The sequence below is a fragment of the Polypterus senegalus genome, chromosome 3 (genome assembly GCF_016835505.1).
Source record: "Polypterus senegalus isolate Bchr_013 chromosome 3, ASM1683550v1, whole genome shotgun sequence".
In the NCBI taxonomy this organism is placed as follows: domain Eukaryota; kingdom Metazoa; phylum Chordata; class Cladistia; order Polypteriformes; family Polypteridae; genus Polypterus; species Polypterus senegalus.
Genome location: NC_053156.1, coordinates 176874597 through 176901913, shown reverse-complemented (window position 1 = coordinate 176901913; position 27317 = coordinate 176874597). Strand labels below are relative to the sequence as shown.

The 27317-nt window shown below is 38.3% G+C and overlaps 1 protein-coding gene across 2 annotated transcripts; it reads left to right on the top strand.

The window, feature by feature from the left end:
- The first annotated feature begins 1068 nt into the window (after window positions 1-1068).
- On the top strand, window positions 1069-18743 carry sf3b5 (splicing factor 3b, subunit 5). Of its 2 annotated transcripts, none has more exons than XM_039748239.1 (2): window positions 1069-1173; window positions 18069-18743. In XM_039748239.1, exon 2 carries the CDS (start codon window positions 18086-18088, stop codon window positions 18344-18346), a length of 261 nt encoding a protein of 86 aa, XP_039604173.1. In that variant the 5' UTR covers window positions 1069-1173; window positions 18069-18085; the 3' UTR covers window positions 18347-18743. The 2 variants fall into 2 exon arrangements, with proteins under 2 accessions (XP_039604173.1, XP_039604174.1); XM_039748240.1 differs by having other exon boundaries at window positions 1073-1173; window positions 18072-18743.
- Window positions 18744-27317: the final 8574 nt, after the last annotated feature.

Below are 27317 nucleotides of genomic sequence, written 5' to 3'. Positions count from 1 at the left end.
CTTGGAACACAATGCAATAACAGCAGCGAATCTTTATGCAAATATAGTATAGCCACATACATAAACCTTGTTTACTTTAAGTCAATTTTATAGTTCAACATATGTACAGTGAAAATGGGCACAGCATATTTTAATTATGGTACTTTTGTAGTATTTCTTTCCAAGGAGCCCTGTACAATTGTTCCCAGCTATTCAGTATGGATTTATAATATCGTATACTATTCTCAGACCCAATTAGTCCAGCTCAGGGCAATGGAGGCTACAGCCTATCCCAGTATCTCGATGCCAGACATGAACCACCCCCAGGCAGGATACAAGTCTGTCACATGGTCCATATACAAGCACACCCACACTTACACTCAATTTAAAACCTTTAATTTCAGCTTTCAGTAAATTGTTTTCTCTAAGTCTTATTCCTATCTATTACCTTAGAAGGGTGTTTATACATAACTCAAAAAAGGTCTCTCTTCTTTTATAGTCTACCTAATTCCTATTCTAAATGATCAAAGAAGACATCGCTGCCCCACTTTTAGAATAACTCTTGCCTTTTAGTTGAACTGTACTTTATTATTTACTCAAGACTGGGCCTGTCCAAGTTAAGAATGAGTTGATTGGGCAGCTGCTTAGGTCTACCAGTTGTTAAATGTAAAATTTCCTGCATAAACATTTTGATTAAGATATGCTTGTAAATATTTACAAATCTGTATTCAGTTATTTTGTTGAAAACATAACATATATATATATATATAGTGGCACTGGATAAAAAGTTAATTTCACGGTCTTTTAAACAACAAGTACCAAATGAATTTTACAAATACGTACAAAACACGAAAGTGCTTCACTTCCAATTATCATTGCAGCAAAAGTATGCATAGCATTTTTAAAAAATGCGTGTTTCTGCTAAACGTGGTTGTTTTTGATCGTTTAATTTTTCAGTGTTTTATTTTACAGTGCCTCTAAATCTGATATATCTAATATGATTTCAACTGACGGAAATCTATTATGCTGCGAGCTTACTACTGCATTACCTCGGATGAAAAGCGTTTTAAAAATTTCTCTCACCGTTCGATTGGCATTGTTTGAACCTTGCGAGACACCGTAACACGTTTAATTTAATATCCCACATTGCTTTGCGACGGCTGTGTTTCAGGGTTTATTTTTTATGTTGTAAAGGTAAGTTTGTTCTTATAAATCTCTTTCTATGATGATGATGATAATAATAATAATAATAATAATAATTATTATATTTATACTTTGCCACAAAGAAGGTCGTGTTCGTCTCAGCCTATGCGTAATTTTATGTATTCTGCGTTCAAAGAGTGTATGAAATTGCTTTTTCCTGGTTCTGTTGGTTGTAAATTATTTTGTGCCTTGTTTTGTACTTCGTGAAAACGTTGGAAAAAATACCGCGTAGATAGAAGCCTAGATTGTGTATATGTTTTTATTTTTATTTCAAAGACGAGACATAGCAGGATAGTTTACATTAGTTAAGAATAATTGTCATTTTTAAACTGTTTAATAGTGAAACGCGCCTAGATTATGTTAAGTACTGTTTGATGTTATTTTATTATAAATGCTTCAAAACGGAACATATATGATTTTTTTTGTCTATAAAGGTAAATGAGACCGTAGGTTTTACAAGAATAACATAGCCTATATATACAAAATTAATGCCTTCATGTATTCAAATTTTTTTCTATAATGCGTGAGAGAGAGAGAGAGAGAGTGAGAGTGAGAGTGTGTAAATAAAATGGTCTGATTACATTAGAGTATGCTATGCCACTTCTTATCCTACTTGCATTAATAAAGGTGCCTAATTTTTTGGAAGAGCTGCAGGTTTTCACTGCCGCCTAGGTAAAGACCATTATTTCTTCTCAGGACTACTTATATTCTTATATGCTAAGTGGATTTAAAACGCCTCTGCCTTATGCGATTTGCATTCCTACAAAACGAGTATCTATATTTTGTGACCAGAGTTATAAGGATGTTTTCCATTCAAAACTGGATTACCTTCTTACAAGCTTTTCAAATGTAATTCAGTTTTATTAGTTGCATCTATACTTTTATGGACATTTTGTTGAAACATAATGTTAAATAAGCAGAAATCGTGACAAATTAGTTTTTGTTTCAGATGAAAAAAATATTTTGCAATATATGGCGTTTTCCATTCATTATGCATTTCAATTCTGAGTGCACGTACAGGACATATTCAGCAAAAGCATTCACCTGAAAGAAGAATTAACAGTTTAGAACATCAGAAATTTGACAAACAAGAGGAGACCATTCAGTCCATAGCGTCGTTTCTTTAGCTAGTAGCTAATCTGACCCAATGTCTCATCCAGATTTTTCATAAAGGTTGTCAAGGTTTCTGCTTCAGCTACATGTTTTGGTAGTTTGTTCCAGAGTCCCACAACTCTTTATGTAAAGAAGTGTATCCGGGCTTCAATTTTAAACTACACTTCTCCTTAATTTCCTCTTATGCCCTTGATTACATGATTCAACATTAAGATGAAAGAATGTTGCTGAATCTACTTTATCAATGCCTTTGAGGATTTCAAATACCTGGATTAGGTCACCACACCATCTCCTCTGTTGAAGACTGAACAGGTTTCATTCTCTGTGTCTGTCAGAGTAGGACAGGTCCTTAATTCCTTTGGGATGCAGTTGTTTGCTCTCCTCTGCACAGTTTCAAGTGCTGCTATGTCTTTCTTATACTGTGATGACAAGAACTGCACACAATAGTCCAGATGTGGTGGTCTTGCTGTTGCATTATATTGTTTGAGCATAACAACCCTTGACTTAGGTTATATCATAAAAACTGTTTTAACGTTTTTTTTAGTTGCTTCTGTACATTGCTTAGTCAATGAAAATGTTTTGTATCTCTAGGATTGAGTGTACCATATTTCTGATGTAGTATTTGTTGATTTTTTTTTTTTTTTTAATAGAGTTTTGGGATATTTTCTGAACTGGAGTAGATTACTACATAAAAGTAATTTCTTTCGGTGCATTTCTTTTTAAATCTTACTTTATAATGAGCAATGACCAGAGTAGATGGGACCAAATGCTCTTTTTTTCCCCTTGGCATGTATACCTCATTGTTTCAAAAAAGGAGTCAGAGGGCAGTAAGAATAACAGAAACAAAAGTTGGTGGAATTCAAGAGATGACCCAGGGGGGCCTGGACAGTGCAATGTGTTACTAACATAACAGGGTATTTTTTTTCCTCAATTTTTTTAGGCTACAGTTAATACAGATATGTTAATACTCAACTAATTAGGTGTGTGGTAATGAAGTGACAGTGCTGCTGCATGTCAGTAAGGAGTCCGGGGATCACACCCTGTGGGTGCCCACCTGTATGGGATTTGCATGTGGGTTTGTGTCAGTTTTCTCTGGTTTCTTCCCATAGTCCAAAGACCTGAAGGTAAATCAGTGATGCTGAATCCTCCCCTGTTTTGTTTGTGTGTGTTCACCTTACAATGGTGTGTCATCCTGTCAAGGGGCTCTTAGTGCCTCTGCCCTTGGCTTGCTGGGATAGATTTAAGCTGACCTCTGCACTGGATAAGTAGGTCTGTAAAGTCAGTGAATACTGTAAGTTATCCTGTCCAAAGCCGCTCTCTTTTGCTTGTAGTCTATTTTTAAAACCAATACTCTGTACGGTTTACATTACATATTAGTTAGGTGTTTTGTTGTTTCACCTTCTGTTTTATCTGTAGTATTTTCTTCTTTCATATACTCAATAGCTGCCCCTGTTTGCAAAGTACTGGTACTAAAACAGTTTCTGAAGCAGTTAACTAATAACTCCACAAACATCCATACTCCACCGGCTCACACAATCAGTAGAAGCAAAGCAAGGGTCAGGAATGTCGTGTACCCATGAATTCCTGTTAAGGATTCAATAATGGAACCCTTTCAAGTTTCTAATATTGAGGCCAACTTTTTTCATGTTCCTTATTCAAACTCTGCTTTCTACAGATATTATTGCATTTTAAAGGAATATTTTACACAAAGCTGAATATCAGAATTTTTATTTGAATATGTCTTAATTTGGTTATTTTTTTATATGTTTTCATTTTTACTTTCAAACAATTACTGCATGTAAGGTGACATGCAGTTCCTAAAAGAATACCCTTAAAAATATTGCAAATGTGAATAACAATGTTAAGGCAGAGTAATATAGCAACAAATTAATATCTTTATTTTGAGGCATTTTGTTAAGTAACAATACTCTGTGGATTTGGACTCTTCAGACCTGCTTTCTGCATACTTTGTGTTGTATATTTGAATTTTACATTAGCCATCTTTGCCCATCAGTCTACACTTAGTAGCCCATAATGACAAAGTGAAAACATGTTTTCAGAAAGGCTTGTAAAGTTTTAATCATTTTAAATCATTAATTGTACTACAGCTTTTTGCTGTTAAAATATACATTTACTGTATTTATGCAGATGTTTTTTTTTCTTCAACTAGACATTCGTTATTCTTGAATTGTAATAGTAAAATATGGATTACCATTTTAATTATGTAGTACTTGTTTCTTACCAAAGCTTGTGCTGTTTGACACACAGCAACAAATAATAAACACAGTACAAATCTTAAAAAAAGTCTATTGTTTACTAAGCAGCAATTTCAAATTCGTCCATATTTTCTGCAATTAAGTGTACAGTGTACAGTGTCCCTGGGTTACGTACGAGATAGGGACTGTAGATTTGTACTTAAGGTGAATTTGTATGCAAGTCGGAACAAGGACATTATTTTAATAAATGCTATTGTTGACCGACTATAACCAAGTGCTCTGCCAATGAATGATGGAGTTTCACCTCTTTCTGACCTTTTTATTATTTCTACTTTATTTTCAATGGTGATGTTTTTTCTCTTCTTTACTGTATCACCAGCACTTGCATCAGATTTGTGTTTCAGAGACATTCTTGAAGGGTGAAGACAAAACGTTAAGATGGGCTCTTCTGCACAGCACTGTACACGTTATCACAGCAGGAAGGCACCGGATGTCAACACATCTGATGTATAGGATGGTCCAGATATAATCATGTAATTTTCATTACACTATAACTTGTTCAGTTTATTACTTAGAAAATCACCTGAAAAATCCCGGACCATCGAAGTGTGCAAACTGACTACTTGTATAAGCTACTGCATGTTAAATAAGCATGCTATCCAAACTCAAATGGTGTCCGTTTTAATTTAAAGAACAAACTAAAGGTTGGAATTCCTTAAAGTAGCTTTTCTTGCCATTTGTCTAGTTGCACAGGGTGGCTTCACCGATTATCCTATTTTCAGTTTATTACTACACTTTCTTTAACATGGTTATGTTTATTTTTTATTGTGTCTTCTATTTTTCTATTTATTTTGTAAAGCACTTTGAGCTACATTTTTTGTATGAATATGTGCTATATAAATAAATGTTGATTGATTGATTGAACATAAAGGCTAATGTACCAATCACCTCTCATTCCCTGATAAAACAAGCTTTCCATTTGCTGCTCTTTGTTTACACTGCAGGAAGTATGGTGCAAAGGAAGAAAAAAAAAATTCTAACATGATTGTCATTAGGCTTTGCGACTTAGGAACCAAGTTACCCAATCTATTTTATTTTTAAATAGATCTGTTTTATAACATTTCAATAATTTACTGCTTTGATGCTGATCTTTCTGATCATAAAAATAGGCCATTATGAAAGAAATTGATAAGAAGAATTCATAATTAAATACAGAATTACAGTATTTGAGGGTTCCTCTAGAGTGCCTCTTTCTCTTGCACTAATTGTCTCAAAAACTAATCAGCACATTGTCATCTCATAACAGGCTTAAGTTTTCGAGTTTGGTATTTTTCAGTCCAATAATTTTTGGTCTAGACCCTCCTCAGGAGACTGTGACACACACCCATTATCAAGATATAGGTGTTTTCACTATCAAGGGTCCCTAAAACTTCAAGATATGTCGAAAACCAGAGATCAAAATATTTGTCGAATCTAAAGCTTAGTGAAAATTGGCCAATTTCAATTGCCAGCCGATCAATGGGAGCAACCCTACAATTGGTCAATACAAGTTTAGATAAATATGTACACAGGCAAATTTTTTAATGTATTATGTTTGCAAGTTGTCATCTTTTTCTTCTTCTGGCTGCTCCCGTTAGGAGTTGCCGCAATGGATCATCTAAAATTGTTGTCCGCATATTGATTTGGCAAAAGTTTACACTGGATGCCCTTCCTGATGTTACCCTCCCCATTTATCCGGGCTTGGGACTGGCAGGAAGAACCATACTGGTTTGTGCATCCCCTGTGGTTGTTTATGTTGTTTGCAAGTCTGAATTTCTGCTATTGGAAGGGCTTCCTTCACAAAAACAAATTGCGTCTTAGTAAGTTAGTATCTGTCGTCATCGTAAAAAAGTGTTTTGTAACATGTTCTCTGTGCTGTGCTGACAAATATCATGTCTTTGACTGTATGATAGAAAATAGCAGTGGTTTCTCAATTTAACTGTCTTTGTACCATATTGCATTGCTTGGGTCTTAAACAAATAAATAGAATAGCTTGTGTGGGAAGAGAAGCAGTGTTTATGGCAGTTATATAAGTTTGATGCTGATGCCTTTTACGTAGTGTCTGGGTTACTGTTTGAGGTTGTTTCTGCTACCTGCTTGAATTTGTGACAGTATTTCTTGAGCAGTTTATAAAATATCCCCTTTGTTCTGTATTTGAATGCTAAAAGCCAACCCATTGCCATATCAATGAGTGTGAATTTCTTTCAGCAACTAACGTCTTTTCTTTCTGTGTGCTGTTTTTTTTTTGTTGTTTTTTTTCTCCCTCCTTCTCTACTACTGTATCTTTAGGCATGTTCTCCATGTTACTAGTCAGTTACATTGTTAGGTTATTAGAATCATTTAGTTCTGTTAATTAAAAAAAGGCAACAAGCAGAAAACACTCTTAAAATTGCTTAATTTTATATTGTCTAAAATTGTAATGAATATATTGCATTATTTCATATATCACCAAGCCATACTATAAATTTATTAGCCATGGTGGTTGCTGAAAACGGGTAATAGGAAATAGAATAATTAAAAAATAACTCTACATTAACTTTCAGCACCTTTCCTCTGGATTTGCATGTGTCTCTTCACAGGCTGTTCCTCTCTCAAGCATGTTCCTACTTCTCAGACTCTGTCATTACTTTTTAGGCGCCTTTCTATCCTCCTGTCTGGTTTTACACATGGCATCTTTGAAGGTGATGCTTTCATTGTGTGTCTTTATTTCTTTTCGTGCATCTCACACTTGCACTTCCTCTTTCAATTACATCACCAAAAGCAAAATGACCAATCTGATTGCTCAGAGGGACTGGATACATAGGCCTGTGTGCTTTTCATATAGTAGATATATACAAACAGAAATATTTAACCCCCTAACCTCAAAAGACATCGTGATGCAAATTGAGGTTGAGTTCACAACCAAAAGCCTCATTTAACAACAAATGTATTTATACATATCTGAGTTATTTTGAGAACATAAATTTAATTTGATTTCACTTTAAAAAAAGTTTTTTGTTTTTCCTGCAATGTTCATGTGCACTCTTCTGCAACCCAAAAGCTTCAGTACTTTCAAGTGTTTTCTGTACAGTAAGTGCTGAAAAGCTTCTTGCACCTGTCTATCGGAAACTTTGCCCATTCTTCGTGGGCAAAAACGTCCAGCTCATTGATGTTTTATGGCTTCTGTGCTACTACTGTTGCCTTTAAAACACTCCAAAGATTTTCTATGAGATTTACGTATGGGGACTGAAAAGGACATTACATGGTCCATTTTTAAACTAAGCTTTAGTTGATTTGCAGGTGTGCTTGGATTCTTTGTCTAGCTGGAGTGTCCATTAATCACCAAGGTTCGAATTTTTTTTTTTTTTTCTCCTCCAATGCAAATTGTGCCAGTTGCATATTCAAGATTGCCAGTTCCTGCAGCAGAAAAACCTCCCCACATCATCACTGACCCACCTCTGTGCTTGACAGTAGGAATGATATTGTCGTTCGATTTAACCACGTCTGTGGTGGGTTGGCACCCTGCCCAGGATTGGTTCCTGCCTTGTGCCCTGTGTTGGCTGGGATTGGCTCCAGCAGACCCCCGTGACCCTGTATTCGGATTCAGCGGGTTAGAAAATGGATGGATGGATGGATTTAACCACGTTTGCTGCTCACTGTTAAAACATTCATGGGTGTGATTGGTTTATGCATTACAGCTGAAGCAAATTATCATTACTGAGTTCACAAAGACTTAATTTTGTTTAGTTTAGGCCATATAAACGTAAGTGTTTTAAAAGCAGTATTGTATTGAAATTGAGTAATTATGACATTACTATATTAAAAAATCCTGCTACTCAGAAATACTACATTATAGAGTGCATTTTCTTTGTGATTTATTGTCATTCAGCTGATAAAAGACATCATTCTCAGTAAGATATAATTCTTTGAATACTTTAATTGGTAAATCTTTTTAGGGGTTGATTATTTCCAATTGCGTGTGCATATATAGATGTGTGTATATATACTGAAATTTTTTTTATATATATACACAAACCGGATTCCAAAAAAGTTGGGACACTATACAAATCGTGAATAAAAACTGAATGCAATGATGTGGAGGTGCCAACGTCTTAATATTTTATTCAGAATAGAACATAAATCCATAAATCACGGAACAAAAGTTTAAACTGAGAAAATGTATAATTTTAAGGGAAAAATATGTTGATTCAGAATTTCATGGTGTTGGGACAAGGCCATTTTCACCACTGTGTGGCATCTCCCCTTCTTCTTACAACACTCAACAGACGTCTGGGGACCGAGGAGACCAGTTTCTCAAGTTTAGAAATAGGAATGCTCTCCCATTCTTGTCTAATACAGGCCTCTAACTGTTCAATCGTCTTGGGCTTTCTTTGTCGCACCTTCCTCTTTATGATGAACCAAATGTTCTCTATAGGTGAAAGATCTGGACTGCAGACTGGCCATTTCAGTACCCGGATCCTTTTCCTACGCAGCCATGATGTTGTGATTGATGCAGAATGTTGTCTGGCATTATCTTGTTGAAAAATGCAGGGTCTTCCCTGAAAGAGATGACATCTGGATGGGAGCATATGTTGTTCTAGAACCTGAATATATTTTTCTGCATTGATGGTGCCTTTCCAGACATGCAAGCTGCCCATGCTACACGCACTCTAAGCAACTCTTGCTTAGAAATGGCTTCTTCTTTGCACTGTAGAGTTTCAGCTGGCAACGGCGGATGGCACGGTGGATTGTGTTCACTGACAATGGTTTCTGGAAGTATTCCTGAGCCCATTCTGTGATTTCCTTTACAGTAGCATTCCTGTTTGTGGTGCAGTGTCGTATAAGGGCCCGGAGATCACGGGCATCCAGTATGGTTTTACGGCCTTGACCCTTACGCACAGAGATTGTTCCAGATTCTCTGAATCTTCGGATGATGTTATGCACTGTTGATGATGATAGATGCAAAATCTTTGCAATTTTTCGCTGGGTAACGCCTTTCTAATATTGCTCCACTATCTTTCTGCACAACATTGTGGGAATTGGTGATCCTCTACCCATCTTGGCTTCTGAGAGACACTGCCACTCTGAGAAGCTCTTTTTATACCCAATCAAGTTGCCAATTGACCTAATTAGTGTTTATTGGTCTTCCAGCTCTTCGTTATGCTCAAATTTACTTTTTCCAGCCTCTTATTGCTACTTGTCCCAACTTTTTGGGATTTGTTGACACCGTGAAATTTTGAATCAACATATTTTTCCTTTAAAATGATACATTTACTCGGATTAAATGTTTGTCTGTCATCTACGTTCTATTACAAATAAAATATTAACATTTGCCATCTCCACATCATTGCATTCAGTTTTTATTCAAAATTTGTTTAGTGTCCCAACTTTTTTGGAATCCGGTTTGTATATGTATGTATATTATATAATAAATATATATAATTATAATATAGTGGTCCAGATCTAATTATGCAAATTTTAAAGCAATGCAGGAAAACAATGCAATACAGTTGCTGTTCAACTGACAACTGTCTCCCCGCCATTTTGGAATGCAGAGCAGGTGCTGCCATCTATCAGCAACAAAAAGAATTTTTGTGAATTCTCTGTGTAATAAACTTAAGTTATAGCGTAATGAAAATTGCATAATTAGATCTGGACCCCCTATATATAATACTAGCAGAATACCCGCACTTCGCAGTGGAGAAGTAGTGTGTTAAAGAAGTTATGAAAAAGAAAAGGAAAATGTTTAAAAATAACGTAACATGATTGTTAATGTAATTGTTTTGTCATTGATATGAGTCAAGTCCGCCATTTTTTATCCAACTTATGTTTTTTCAATAGGAAGAGTGTCATGTGACACATCAAACTGATTGGGAATTTCACAAGAAAAACAATGGTGTGCTTGGTTTTAACTTCACTTTATTCTTTCATGAGTTATTTACAAGTTTCCGACCACTTATAAAATGTGTTCAATGTGCTGCCCATTGTGTTGGATTGTCAATGCAACCCTCTTCTCCAAATCTTCACACACTGATAGCAACACCGCAGGAGTAATGCTAGCACAGGCTTCCAGTATCCGTAGTTTCAGGTGCTGCATATCTCGTATCTTCACAGCATAGACAATTGCCTTCAGATGACCCCAAAGATAAAAGTCTAAGGGGGTCAGATCGGGAGACCTTGGGGCCATTCAACTGGCCCACGACGACCAATCCACTTTCCAGGAAACTGTTCATCTAGGAATGCTCGGACCTGACACCCATAATGTGGTGGTGCACCATCTTGCTGGAAAAACTCAGGGAACGTGCCAGCTTCAGTGCATAAAGAGGGAAACACATCATCATGTAGCAATTTTGCATATCCAGTGGCCTTGAGGTTTCCATTGATGAAGAATGGCCCCACTATCTTTGTACCCCATATACCACACCATACCATCAATTTTTTTTGTTCCAACAGTCTTGGAGGGATCTATCCAATGTGGGTTAGTGTCAGACCAATAGCGGTGGTTTTGTTTGTTAACTTCACCATTCACATAAAAGTTTGCCTCATCACTGAACAAAATCTTCTGCGTAAACTGAGGGTCCTGTTCCAATTTTTGTTTTGCCCATTCTGCAAATTCAGTGCGCCGATCTGGGTCATCCTCGTTGAGAGTTGGAGTTTGTAAGGGTGCCATTTGTGAGTAGCTAATATCCGCCGAAGGGATGTTCGACTAATGCCACTCTCCAGTGACATGCGGCGAGTGCTACGCTGTGGGCTCTTGCTGAATGAAGCTAGGACAGCCACTGATGTTTCTTCATTAGTGACAGTTTTCATGTGTCCACATTTTGGCAAATCCAACACTGAACCAGTTTCACGAAACTTAGCAAGCAGTTTGCTAACTGTAGCATGGGAGATGGGTGGTCTCGTAGGGTGTCTTGCATTGAAATCTGCTGCAATGACCCGGTTACTGCGTTCACCAGACATCAACACAATTTCTATCCGCTCCTCACGTGTTAACCTCTGCGACATGTCAATGGCTGTAAACAAAGAGAAACTTGTAAATAACTCATGAAAGAATAAAGTTACGTTAAAACCAAGCACACCATTGTTTTTTTTGTGAAATTCCCAATAAGTTTGATGTGTCGCATGACCCTCGTCCTATTGGAAAAAACAAAAGTTGGATCCAAAATGGCCACCATGGTCACCACCCATCTTGAAAAGTTTCCCCTCTCACATATACTAACTAATGTGCCACAAACAGGAAGTTAATATCACCAACCATTCCCATTTTATTAAGGTGTATCCATAGAAATGGCCCACCCTGTACATTGATTTTCTGAATATATAAAGTCATTCCCGAATATATAAAGTCAAAACTTGAATATATAAAGTCAGCGTCGGTATATATAAAGTCAAAACCTGATTATATAAAGTCAACATCGGAGTATATAAACTCAGTCCTGAATATATAAAGTCAAACTCAAAATATATTGATTGAAATGACTCTAAACTGAACTAAGTTAACAAAAACGTATTCAGAAAAATAATCCTGCCCAGGATTGGTTCCTGCCTTACGCCCAGTGTTGGCTGGGATTGGCTCCAGCAGACCCCCGTGACCCTATGGTCGGATTCAATGGGTTGGGAAATGGATGGATATTCCAGCGCTGACTTTGTATATTCCAACGCTGACTTCAATATATAAAGTTTTGACTTTATATTTTCCAGCGCTGACTTTTTATATTCCGACGCTGACTTTATATACAGTGGCTTGCAAAAGTATTCGGCCCCCTTGAACTTTTCCACATTTTGTCACATTACACCCACAAAAATGAATCAATTTTATTGGAATTCCACGTGAAAGACCAATACAAAGTGGTGTACACGTGAGAAGTGGAACGAAAATCATAAATGATTCCAAACATTTTTTACAAATAAATTACTGCAAAGTGGGGTGTGCGTAATTATTCAGCCCCCCGAGTCAATACTTTGTAGAACCACCTTTTGCTGCAATTACAGCTGCCAGTCTTTTAGGGTATGTCTCTACCAGCTTTGCACATCTAGAGACTGAAATCCTTGCCCATTCTTCTTTGCAAAACACCTCCAGCTCAGTCAGATTAGATGAACAGCGTTTGTGAACAGCAGTTTTCAGATCTTGCCACAGATTCTCGATTGGATTTAGATCTGGACTTTGACTGGGCCATTCTAACACATGGATATGTTTTGTTTTAAACCATTCAATTGTTGCCCTTGCTTTATGTTTAGGGTCGTTGTCCTGCTGGAAGGTGAACCTCCGCCCCAGTCTCAAGTCTTTTGCAGACTCCAAGAGGTTTTCTTCCAAGATTGCCCTGTATTTGACTCCATCCATCTTCCCATCAACTCTGACCAGCTTCCCTGTCCCTGCTGAAGAGAAACACCCCCAGAGCATGATGCTGCCACCACCATGTTTGACAGTGGGGATGGTGTGTTCAGAGTGATGTGCAGTGTTAGTTTTCTGCCACACATAGCGTTTTGCATTTTGGCCAAAGTTCCATTTTGGTCTCATCTGACCAGAGCACCTTCTACCACATGGTTTGTGGCAAACTGCAAACGGGACTTCTTATGGTTTTCTGTTAACAATGGCTTTCTTCTTGCCACTCTTCCATAAAGGCCAACTTTGTGCAGTACACGACTAATAGTTGTCCTATGGACAGATTCCCCCACCTGAGCTGTAGATCTCTGCAGCTCGTCCAGAGTCACCATGGGCCTCTTGGCTGCATTTCTGATCAGCGCTCTCCTTGTTCGACCTGTGAGTTTAGGTGGACAGCCTTGTCTTGGTAGGTTTACAGTTGTGCCATACTCCTTCCATTTCTGAATGATCACTTGAACAGTGCTCCGTGGGATGTTCAAGGCTTTGGAAATCTTTTTGTAGCCTAAGCCTGCTTTAAATTTCTCAATAACTTTATCCCTGACCTGTCTGGCGTGCTCTTTGGACTTCATGGTGTTGTTGCTCCCAATATTCTCTTAGACAACCTTTGAGGCCGTCACAGAGCAGCTGTATTTGTACTGACATTAGATTACACACAGGTGCACTCTATTTAGTCATTAGCACTCATCAGGCAATGTCTATGGGCAAGTGACTGGACTCAGATCAAAGGGGGCTGAATAATTACGCACATCCCATTTTCCCGGTATTTGTAAAAAATGTTTGGAATCATGTATGATTTTCGTTCCACTTCTCAAGTGTACACCACTTTGTATTGGTCTTTCACGTGGAATTCCAATGAAATTGATTCATGTTTGTGGCTGTAATGTGACAAAATGTGGAAAAGTTCAAGGGGGCCGAATACTTTTGCAAGCCACTGTATTTAAGTTTTGACTTTATATATATTCCGAAATATTCCAACGCCGTCTTTATATACTCAGGTTTTGACTTTATATATTTGGGAATGACTTTATATGTACAAGTTTTGACTTTTTATATAGTTAAATTTAGTCATCATTGCATAACTTTTTCTTTACCATAGAAGTTTAAAGACTAAATTCAACTTCCATTCCTATCAAAGATATTTCTGGCGACTAAATATAACCTACTTATATCCAAATTCGAGTTATTGAGCTGTCGCTTGCCTGCCTGAATAAGTCGCCCTCGCTTCGCTCTTACTTTTTTACCATTCATTTAATCATGGCTAGTGGCGGAAAAATTATAAAATGGAAGGAGGATTACACTGAGTATGGCTTTACCAAAACAATTATTGATGGTGAATCGATTATTCATAAAGCTTCAATTGGTGATCTGTTTTTCTGTGTTAACCTCATATTTTTTCATACTTCTGCTCAAACCAAGGGGGTGCGAGGGTAAAATGAATCGGAAAGCGCTGATCAATGTAATCGGTGTACCAGGAAATCATGCATTGACAGAAGTTCCCTTTTTGCTTGTAATGCAAAGTGTGATTAAATGCATTATTTTTTAACGCGTTATGGAGCACATGCATCAAAGCTTCTCAGCTGTGCTTGTGCTAAGAAAAGGAAACATTTTAAAAATAACGTAACACGATTGTCAATGTAACACTTTTGTAAATAGTCATTGTAACACTTTTGTAAATAGTGCCTGGAGGATTCAGTGTGGAGAAACTCTAGAGATAGCGTGTGTATTAACTTGTGGATTTTTCTGTGAGTATTTGGTGGCAGCATCACAAAGTCGCTTCTGTAAGACTGCGTTAGCTGCGGAGCTCAGTTCAGAGCGAAATGAGGTGAATGGGAGGGGAGATGATGATGTCAATCCCTCACAAACACAGTCTCTCGGAATTTGCATAAGCACAGCCCTTCACCTGCAATTTTAACTTGGTTACAAAGTGATCAAAACTCTCGTTTATATCCTGCGTCCTCTCATTAACCGTGGGCATGACAAACTCCAGCGGCAGCCTGTCTATGAACTTAATTTAAACTTTAGGTTTACACCGTGCTTTGTTTCCGAAGTAGCAGCACTCATGAATATGGTTGTATATGTCACTCGCACGGTTCTTATTGTTTCGCTGCCTTCTCAATTATATAATGCATGTTTTCTTCAGTGCTTTTTGGAGCTCTTCCTGGTTTTCTACGTACTGCGTTGACAGTCAGTTCACGTGATTACGTGGGAGGCGTGATGATGTCACACAACTCCGCCCACCACGGCTTTCGAGCTTAACTCCTTACAGTATATGGAGAAAAATCGCTTCTGGTTATGACCATTACGCGTAGAATTTCGAAATGAAACCTGCCCAACTTTTGTAAGGAAGCTGTAAGGAATGAGCCTGCCAAATTTCAGCCTTCCACCCACACGGGAAGTTGGAGAATTAGTGATGAGTGAGTGAGGGCTTTGCCTTTTATTAGTATAGATATATTAAACACAAAAGTCCTTTGTGTGTATGTATGGAGTGCTCTGCTCACACTCAAAAACCAGCCACTAGATGGCACATGCATGCACTTTTACATTTTTTTTGGCGCCTGCATGCACACCAGTTCTCACTACAAAAGATGTGTGTGTGTGGAGCAGTTCGATGTGTTTCTTGATCAACCTCAGCCATGGGAATTGATGTGAATTCTGTTAGAGATGTAGAAGCTTATACGCTTGTGACTTGCACTTGGTGAGAAGGAGCTTGCACTCCTCTCACTTCAAATTCAACTGAAGCAGACATACTCTGATTTGTGGTACATGCACATTGTACATTCGCACAAAGAGCTACCATACAATCTGTGCCATAGCTGCCTTTGACTACACGTCCATCTCAGGCAAAATACAACCTGTCCCAGCCCACTTAGCTGATGCCTCTGCAAGTTCATCAACATAGTTAATCTATAGACCACAGCTTGTGTGTATGTTTGCCCCTATATACATATTCACATAAACATGCATACAGTGTAAAAATTAGAATTGTAGGAGACTATTAAATTATGAAACTAAGGAGGTATTTTTCATGATATGATGAGGCAGTTGCATTCAAAGGGTGTGCAAATCAAATTCCCTCCTTTTGTTCATTTTGTCCTGTCTCTTAACTTGCTATTTGAGGGGAAAAATAAAAAGAATGTGAAACAAAAATGTTTTTAATGATGATCTGTCCGCAGCGACATGTGTAATGAGTTTACTTCTCTCTGTTTCATAATGTAATGATCTGGCTTCAAATTTGGGCCATAGACAGCTTTTGAGGACTAGTATGATATACAAATGAAATGCAGAGCCCAAGAGACAGGATTGAGTATGGAAGCAAAATTGAACACCATTTGCAATGTTCAAGTAGCAAGTGTCTTAGATCTTGGTTCTGTTTATCACAATGATCATGCATGCAGGGAATTTATTGGAGCAATAGCACAAATGTCAAGAGATCAGTTCTTGCAGATGGCAGCATAGACACTTGTATCATAGAACAGGTGCTGGTTCATGTCAGGTATGTAAAAGATAATGGTGTCATATCCACTTACATGATCAAATGTCAGCCAGTCTAGCACACACATGCTTCAGGAGTTTTGGAAGCTATTGATGAGGCAGTGGAAACTTAGGTTTTATCAGCGAAGAAGATGGAGAACGTAGTGTGTGTGCATTTTGATGGGGCTGCAGTGATGATGGGCGAGAAAACAGGAGCAGCTGTTGAGAATGAAACGGCAGATACTACTACACACAAATTAGAACTAGCAGCACTAGTTTGAAAGGCTGTGAGTATCTGGTCAAGTTTAAGGATACACTGTAAACCATCTTCTAGATGTACTTCTATTCCCCCAAAAAAGCAAAAGGAACGGAGTGAAATAAGTGAATTGCTTAATGAGAAAATGACTCCTTTCAGTGGCCTATCAAGCACATGATGGCTGCTAAACAGGCTGAGATGTGTAAAGGCTGTAGAAAAACAATTACACTCCCACCCTTTAGCATATGGAGAATATTGCAGGAGGAAGTGATGTTAAGTCAAAGGATGCTGTCAAAGAAAGTTGTGGTGTAGGAGATGAATAACAAGAAATTTGTTCATTTCCTACATTTTGTGTTGGACTACAGTACCATCTTATCCAAGTGCAGCATTAATTTTCTGTATGACACCCTAAAAAACATCTTGCAAACAAATCTGTTAGTGGAGAGCACCTCATCGTGCTTTCTCAGCCTGAGAACAAAACTAGGAGAATACCATAAAGCCTTGGAGACCAAGTTTACAGTGGGAGATAATTGTAGCATTTGCTGCTGTGGAACTCCGCTTACAAAAAGCCAGCAACCTGCTAGAAGAAGTGAGAGCACAGGCAAAGGCACCCTTGGTGCAGAGTTTCATAAGATCATTGACAATACAGTTAAGTACATGGATGTCAGATTTCAAAATCTGTCTGAAAAACCTCTCTTGTGTCAAATTGTTGTCCCTTTTACTCGTCCCCGCCTTAGAAAAGAGCTGGCAAATTATGGCAAATAAAGAGGTGGATTATCTTGTCACAGAATCTGAAACACTGAATGACCTCACCAAATGCATATTTATGTTGATGGATGTCCATAATTGTTACTTGATTGTTAATTTATGTATGATTATTGCTGTTTGTGTTTTGAAAATGTTTTTGATATTTTTCAACCATATCTATCAACCATAACCTTTTACATTAGGAAATTCTTTTTTATTCAGTCTACTTAAAATTTTTCGAGCTCTGAATTTCATTATATACAATTATAACTTTTTTTAATGTTCTAATCTCTTATTTCCAGTGAAATTCACTGTTTTAAAGATAAAGATATGGGTAATTTTAACAAACTACAAAGAAATTAAAAAGGAAAATTAGACTGTCAGCTTTTATTTGCTGTAAATAAGCAAACAGATACCAAATTTTGTTTCAAGTCATTTTATGATAAACTATTTCATGTTCTGATCTGTTATTTGAATACTTTAATATACCAAAGAATAATAGCAATTGTCTGTTAATTGGTTTTTCTAAATCTGCATATTCCAGGGTTGTAAAAGGCCAGTAAACTTATTCTCCAACCCAGTATTTTAGCCTGCATTTTTCAGTGTTGGTGAAGAAGTAATATAGATCACTAGAGATAAGGAATTTCAGTCATAGTCTAATGTGCACTTGTTTGCTTTTCAGCAGTATCCAGTTTAACCATGACTGACCGTTACACAATCCACAGTCAGTTGGAACATTTGCAGTCCAAGTACATTGGGACAGGCCATGCAGACACCACAAAATGGGAATGGCTTGTGAATCAACATCGGGACTCTTACTGTTCCTACATGGGACACTTTGACCTGCTGAATTACTTTGCTATTGCCGAGAATGAAAGCAAAGCTCGTGTCCGGTTCAACCTAATGGAGAAGATGCTACAACCCTGTGGACCTCCAGCTGATAAGCCTGATGATGTGTAGATGTCTTTGAGGTTTAAATTCTTTTTACTGTTGAATACAGAATAAGGATATAATGATGCCTTTGACTGACACAGACAAGCAGGACATTAATAATTCCATTAATTTTCACTTGTTTTGCTGTTTGTAGTAAAATAACCATTTTAAAAAAAAACCAAAAAAACATTTTTATTCTATGTATTAATTTCTAATCCCTGAGGCCACTACTAGAAATTTCTGTGTTAATGAGGCTGAGGTTATTCCATGGGTGTTCACACTTGACCTTCAGAATCAGACTGGATTTCTCAAATGGTAGAAGCTCATGGCAGAAGCATACAAATATGTATTTGATTAAAGCATTGGTCATTTAACTGCAGTAAAATGAGTATATATTAGTAAAGATTTGGTTTTCTTTACATTATGTTGTCTTCTGTTTGTTCAGTGTTCTTCTAATTAGCCAACAGAGGTGAAAACTAAGTTCTGGAAGATACTAGTAGTTATGGGTTTTAGCATTTACTTTATTAAAGATTTTTTTAGTTCCCTGTTTAATCCCCTGTGACCTTTACAATTAAATTTTCTTAAGTTTGCCAGTAGATAAACAATGTGTTGTTTTTTTTTTTTTAAACAGCAGTGTCATTTACTTATCTAAGTGGGAATTTTTTATTATATGTCCTCGTAAAGGCATAAAGAAGTCCATGGTTGTATCAACAAACCCTTAGTGTCTTTTCCAGGTGACCATGCAACCATAAGTAGAGTATACCCATTATTTATATTATCATATCCTGTTCTAGTCAATCTACTAATATTATGTGAACTACCCAGTTGAAGACTCACTTAAGACAGGTGAGGTTAACAGACGTTGGTTCTTAATCTGGTAGTATTCAGCACAAGCAGGGGATCTTCTTTGGACAGGATGACATTGGAAGCTACACTTGCTTGAATGTAGTAGGTACTGCATTTTATCTTAACACGTGGTGGATTTTAACGTTATCTGTTTAATGCTCAAATGTGGTTCACCCCCTTTTTTTTTTTTTTTTTTGTTTTACATATCAGAACATATCTAACAGTCTGTTAGACCTCACCAGAAACTAAACTGTTAGTGTTGTTCTCTCACAGCTCTAGAGCCCTGTGTTTGAATTTTGGGTTCTAGCATGTTCATCATTTATGTGGAGTTTGCCGTGACCAGAATGGGGTGTCGCAGCACCCTAACCCTCAAACACAATTCCTGGATTCAAATAAGTGATTTATTCACAACACTGCCTGTACAGTGTCTCTTCAAAACATAGACAATTCCTCCTTTTTTTTTTTTTCCTTCTTTCTTTCATCTCTTCCACAACTCCAGGTGGGCTTTGCCCCCTTCCTCCTGACACTGACTCATCTGGATAGGACAGGTCAGTTCCTTTTATCTTTGAACTGGGAGTACCTTTGGTGCCAGAGCATACCTCGATGGAAGGAGTTCCAGCTCAGTCGGAAGTCCCAAAAACCATGGAGCACAGCTCCTTGCAGAACCCTCTGGTTTACCCAGTGAACTCAACAGTACTGCTCTACTGCACTATAACTCCCGGCATGTCCTGTAGGTGTCCTCTAGTGTACCTGACTCCAGGGTTGCTGTCACTTACAGTTCTGGGGAGCATGTAGCTTGAATAATCCCCCAGTCCTTCCGTCAAGCTGAAATCCTTTTTGGGTAACGTTCCTCCATCAAAACCTGATGGGATGCCAGTGTTCCCTTTCTTTGGATGGCATCCAATGCCCAGATCCTTGAGAAGGGCAGGGAACCACCTGCCTCTTTCCATATCAATTTGCCACCCAGGCCTCTCAATCAGGTAATGGATACTTTCCATCACAATGTATTAATGTTTGTGTGGGTGTGTGTGTATATAATACATACATGTAATAATATTTTTACACACAGTACCCTCCACAATGTTTGGAAATAAGACATTTTTTTTTTACCCCTGCTCCACAGTTTAATTACAGAGGTGATTTAAAGTGCATATTGCAGAGTTAAATTGAAGGTATTTGCACACATTTTAATCTCAACCATGTAGAAATGCCAACACATTTTATACATGGAACCCCTATTTCAAGGTATCATACTGTTTGGGACATAGTAGCGATAGGTCTATTAAAGCTGTCATATTTAGTACTTTGTAACAAATTCCTTGGAATGCAGTGACTGCTTCAAGTTTGCAATTCATAACATCACAAGTTGCTATTTTCTCTGGTGATGCTGTGCCAAGGCTCTAATGTAATCATATTCATCTTCTGCTTGTTCCCTCAAGTTTTCTCTTCAGCATATGGAAAGCATGCCCAATTGGATTTAAATTGGGTGACTGGCTTGGCCATTCAAGAACTTTCTGTTTTTAGCTTTGAAAAATTCCTGTGATGCTTTAACAGTATGGATGGGATCATTATCTTGTAGGATGAAGTGCTGTCCAATTCAGAATTAATTGTGCAACTGCTGATAGCAGTTTTATCAGCATTGATGGTAAGTGTGCCAATACCTGTGGCAGCCATACATGCCCAAGCCATAACAACTTCACCACGTTAACAGATGAGGTGGACTGCTTTGGATCTTGGATGGTTCCTTTTCATCTACACACTTTGCTGTTGTCATCATTCATGCAGTTTCATCTTTGTCTCATCCGCCCACAAGACCTTTTTTCCAGAATTCTGTAGACTCTTAAGTATTTTTTTGCAAACTTTAATCTGGCTGTCCTGTTTTTGGTGTGTTTTTTTTATCCTGCAGTGTGCTCTCTGTATTTCTGTTTTCTATGGATTTTCAGTCTCTGACACATAGACATCTGCCTCCTAAAGACTGTTTCTGATCTGTTGGCGTTTTGGGGCTTTTTCTTTACCACAGTGAGGATTCTTCTGTCAGCAGCAGTGGAGGCCTTCCTTGGCCTTTTGTGATTACTGAGCTCACCAGTGTGTTTGTTTTTCTTAATGATATTCCAGACAGTTGATTTAAATAATCCTAAATTTTTACCAATGTCTTAAATGGTTTTAGTCTTGTTATTTAGCCTCATAATGACCTCTTTGACTTTCACTGGCACAGCTCTTGTCCTCATGTTGAGCAATGGCAACTACAGACTCCAAAGGTTAGAAGCAAGCATGTATCTTATGCCTGCAGTAATGAAGCAATGAAATACACCTGAGTAATCGCAAACACGTGACACAAATTGTCCCAAACATTATGGTGTCCTGAAATGGGGGGGCCTATATTAAAAGTGTTGTAATATATTGTGACTGACATGTATACAAAATACTGTACACTTAAAGTCTGCACTTTAATCAAGTCTGAATTATCTATACTACTAAAAGGCAAAGCCCTCACTGACTCACTCACTCACTCATCACGAATTCTCCAACTTCCCGTGTAGGTAGAAGGCTGAAATTTGGCAGGCTTATTCCTTACAGCTTACTTACAAAAGTTAAGCAGGATTCATTTCGAAATTCTACACGTAACAGTCAACAAAGTCCGCCATGTTGAACTTTCTTATTTATGGCCCCATCTTCACGAAATTTGGTAGGTGGCTTCCCTGCGCTAACCGAAACCAATGTACGTACTTATTTCGGTGGTATGAAACCACTGTCAGCCACCATATTGAAGTTTCCAATGTCACTAATTCTCCAACTTCCCGTGTAGGTAGAAGGCTAAAATTTGGCAGGCTCATTCCTTACAGCTTACTTACAAAAGTTAAGCAGGTTTCATTTCGAAATTCTACGTGAAACAGTCCACAACGTCCGCCATGTTGAACTTTCTTATTCATGGCCCCATCTTCACGAAATTTGGCAGGTGGCTTCCCTGCGCTAACCGAAACCAATGTACATACTTATTTCCTATTTACTTACTCAAAATGTGGTATACAAAGAGATCCTTAAATAATTATTGGTATATTTTCCCTCAGTTTAAAAAGGTTTAATTTTCTTCTTGAAACTTTTAGGGCAGTACTTCGCCGCTGCGAAGCGCGGGTATTTTGCTAGTCTATATATATAATTCACTAAGGCAAGACAACCATGGAAAGCACGCCGGAAGGGGCGTGGATTCACTGAGCCACCGACAAGTAAGACACCTATGGCACACGCAGGAAGGAGCCACGCCCACCAACTCCTGGCACCTCCGAGCCACGTTGACTGTTCATAGAGGCATGTTTCTCGCGGAGGTGAATCGCCATATGCAGTGTGTAAAACAGTTTGCGAGGGGTATCCCATGGGATCCTTAAAACAATCCTTTCCAACTGAGGTTAAAACACAATTAAGTAAGCAGTCTTTAAAAAACGAGTTTTCGGTTACGACGCACGACTGCGTGCACCATAGCAAACTGTTTTACATGCTACATAGAGCAATTTACATCCGCGACAAACATGTGTCTTCTTCACTCACGGACAATTATATGTTGCTCTCTCCAGAGTTCCATCTTTTTAATTTACTTTCTGTTGTATTCTCAAATCCTCCCTTTTTAGACAACTGTGTCTGTCCAGAAGTGTTCAACCATCAATAAATAATTATGCGGCGTTTGTTATGCCGCTTCTTCACTATTGTGTTGTATATTGCTCTCTCCAGAGTTCCATCTTTTCATTCACTTACTGTTGTATTCTCACACCAACCCGTTTTAGACAACCGTGTCTTTCCAGAAGTGTTTAGCATTCAATTAATAATTATGCATGAGCGTGTGTCTACCAGGCGCAGACAGGCGTGGGTAAGCCGTTGAACCCCATTCGGGCTGCAAACCGTGGAATTCCCACTAAGTGCGACTCATATGCTCCCACTGGTTGCGTCCCTACTCTTTGTGCACACCCCCCTCCCACCTCGCGATTACCATGGTCAGGTGTCTTGGTGGATTATATATAGAAAAGCAGCCAAAACCGCACAGAGCAATGAAACGTCTATGTGAGTCACAGATGCATCTGGACTGTGTAAATACGACAGTGACTCCAGTGACGAGTTGGAGGTGGGCAAATGAGCGGACAGTGCATACTGAACGAGAAATCAGCAAACTAGCATGACGGAGGGAGCTGAGTGGACGTCCTTCTGCTCTCCTGCTGTTCCACTCTCCACGCCAGAGTGCAGAGTACTCGCATCCCTCTGTCTGGCAGGAGAAGGCACGATGAGGGTTCTCCAGTTTTCAGTCACAGACGATTGTGCGTTGCTTCGTTCCGTGCATTGTTACAATGTTGCTTTTCTTGCTGATTTATTACATTACCAATTTTTCAAATGTTAATTTTCTCCCTGTGCTTAAAAATCATTAAAAAATTGGCCTGATTCTGCGGCGTATGGTACGCCGCGGGTTAGCTAGTATATATATATTACACTGTATATTTGATCCATAGAAGTGAGTGTGCCCTGCATTTGTGGGTTGGTTCCTACCTTGTACTTAATGCAGCCAAAATGGAAAGTACTGTAGTTTGCTATGATTCTGAATAGGATTAAATGGGTTTAAAGATGAATGGACAGTTTTTAATTTGACCATTCATCCTTCCTTTACCTAATTGTAGGTATCTACTATACATTAAGTTGAAACGCCAGACACTATAGTCGCTGCAGTGTGTACTACCTTTGTATTACTCAATCATTTTTAAAAATACTTGCTTCAATATACTTGCTTAATCAAATACTGTATATACATAATATTACAGAACCTTTAGCATTTCTGCACTTTTTGGTTCACTCTTCTAAAAATAAAAACCTTTCATGAGATCCCTAGTATCTAATCCCCATTACAGCATTGTGTAGGGCAAAGGCCCTTAGTATACTGTGAGGTGGTATTTACTGACTTACAGCTGCCCTCCACCAACCTGTAGCCAAGAGAGTACCCATTGACATCATCTTCTGATAAAATTGTGTGCTATTCCTTAACCTTCACAGACTTTCCTAAATTGAAATGCTGTTTGTTTGTTTTCAATTGCTGCTCTGTGCATGAGTAGTTACTGAATATTATCAGCACCTCACCTTTCTCAAATTGGGCACGGTTCTTCTGGGAAACACTACACCACACTGTGACCTTTGGCTGGACTAAGTATGTCTGGTAATTGATGGATTGATATTGAGAAATGGACTATGAGTAAGTACAGTGCATCCGGAAATTATTCACAGTGCATCACTTTTTCCACATTTTGTTATGTTACAGCCTTATTCCAGAATGGATTAAATTCATTTTTTTCCTCAGAATTCTACACACAACACCCCATAATGACAACATGAAAAAGTTTACTTGAGGTTTTGCAAATTTATTAAAAATAAAAAAACTGAGAAAGCACATGTACATAAGTATTCACAGCCTTTGCCATGAAGCTCAAAATTGAGCTCAGGTGCATCCTGTTTCCCCTGATCATCCTTGAGATGTTTCTGCAGCTTAATTGGAGTCCACCTGTAGTAAATTCAGTTGATTGGACATGATTTGAAAAGGCACACACCTGTCTATATAAGGTCCCACATTTGACAGTTCATGTCAGAGCACAAACCAAGCATGAAGTCAAAGGAATTGTCTGTAGACCTCCAAGACAGGATTGTCTCGTGGCACAAATCTGGGGAAGGTTACAGAAGAATTTCTGCTGCTTTGAAGGTCCAAATGAGCACAGTGGTCTCCATCATCCATAAGTGGAAGAAGTTTGAAACCACCAGGACTCTTCCTAGAGCTGGCCGGCCATCTAAACTGAGCAATCGGGGGAGAAGGGCCTTAGTCAGGGAGGTGACCAAGAATCCGATGGTCACTCTGTCAGAGCTCCAGAGGTCCTCTGTGGAGAGAGGAGAACCTTCCAGAAGGACAACCATCTCTGCAGCAATCCACCAATCAGGCCTGTATGGTAGAGTGGCCAGGCGAAGCCACTCCTTAGTAAAGGCACATGGCAGCCTGCCTGGAGTTTGCCAAAGGCACCTGAAGGACTCTCAGACCACGAGAAACAAAATTTTCTGGTCTGATGAGACAAAGATTGAACTCTTTGGTGTGAATGCCAGGCATCATGTTTGCAGGAAACCAGGCACCGCTCATCACCAGGCCAATACCATCTCTACAGTGAAGCATGGTGGTGGCAGCATCATGCTGTGAGGATGTTTTTCAGCGGCAGGAACTGAGAGACTAGTCAGGATAAATGGAAAGATGACTGCAGCAATGTACTGAGACATCCTGGATGAAAACCAGCTCCAGAGCGCTCTTGACCTCAGACTGGGGCGACAGTTCATCTTTCAGCAGGACAACGACCCTAAGCACACAGCCAAGATATCAAAGGAGTGGCTTCAGGACAACTCTGTGAATTTCCTTGAGTGGCCCAGCCAGAGCCCAGACTTGAATCCGATTGAACATCTCTGGAGAGATCTTAAAATGGCTGTGCACCAAAGCTTCCCATCCAATCTGATGGAGCTTGAGAGGTGCTGCAAAGAGTAATGGGCTAAACTGGCCAAGGATAGGTGTGCCAAGCTTTGGCATCATATTCAAAAAGACTTGAGGCTGTAAATACTGCCAAAGGTGCATCGACAAAGTGTTGAGCAAAGGCTGTGAATACTTATGTACATGTGATTTCTGTTTTTTTATTTTAAATAAATTTGCAAAAACCTCAAGCAAACTTTTTTCACATTGTCATTATGGGGTGTTGTGTGTAGAATTCTGAGGAAAAAAATGAATTTAATCCATTTTGGAATAAGGCTGTAACATAACAAAATGTGGAAAAAGTGATACACCGTGAATACTTTCTGGATGCACTGTATACCATACATGCTTAAAGAGAGACTGCGCTCAGCTACTTGGGGGTTGGGGGATTATTTTTTTGTACAGGAAAATCATATCAGAGTATTTATTTCTTATTATATTGAAAGTTATTTTATACAATACCTACCTTATAAATTTTCTTTATTATATACATTTTTTCTAGTGACTAGTGATCTTTATATTTTTTCTCTTGAATAGGTTTTAAAGAAAATATGAAAATGTAGCTGACTTATCAGTTTAACACAAAAGCATGTGATGTATGACCATTATAAAACTAGAGATAGATGGGGAAGTGCTTATCACTATATATTTCTGCGACACAATGCATATTACCTCTGGCATTAGGTGATGAGTCTATTTTTTATTTGCTTTCATTTTATGCAGCTCATATTGAAATAGCCAGCTGTTTTGTGTTTATAATGTTCTTTTCAGTAAAATCAGTAGAACAGTTCCCATAGTAACAGTGGGAGATAACTGTACAACAAACACAGAGCAAATATTTCACTTAGGCACTGATAGATTGTGGAAGATAATGTCCGGTATTTATTATCTACATCCCTAGTGATATTTTTATAATGATGGGATTGGTGATACATTTTAGGCATCATCATTAAAGGTCAACCATGCTTTTATTTTTTAATAATATATCTTTAGTTGCATATGTCAAATTCTCCAGGGGTAACTTTCATTTTAAGTACATCGTTTTACAAGTACTTTCAAGATTTAACACTCGGAGATTGCCTAGCTTTCTCAGCTGCATCACATAAAAAATATACATTTTTATTTTACAAATGCTCTTTGTTTTAGTACTAGGCTTATTGATTGATCCACACCAGTCAGAGGTTTTACCATTGACAACCAAAGATTCTGATAGACCACACCTGTAAGTTTTTAATTTGCAAATCTTTGACACCTAAATCACCTTAGATCTCAACATTTTCACAAGGCAGTGGGTTTTCAGAACCTATTTTGTTTTCCATTAACACTATTCAAACCAGAACATTTATGCAAAAGTAAGAAAGTAGTTCCATGTGTCCATTTTCTGTTTCTTAATGTGGTGACAGTGTGGTGCAATGGTTAGCTGTTGCCTCACAACTTCAAATATCTGGGTTCATATACCTTCCTTGGGAAATATCTGTGTGGATTATGCATGTTCTCCATCTATCTATGGGTTTCTCGCTTGTCTCTCTAACATGTACACATTAGGTGAATTAGTGAGAGTGAGTATAAGACACTGTGAGGATAGGCTCCTGCCCAGATGTCCACATTGGATTAAACAACACATACATT

What these genes read in the sequence shown, in the direction of transcription:
- sf3b5 (XM_039748239.1), top strand. Translation starts at nt 18,086, where the DNA reads ATGACTGACCGTTACACAATCCACAGTCAGTTGGAACATTTGCAGTCC.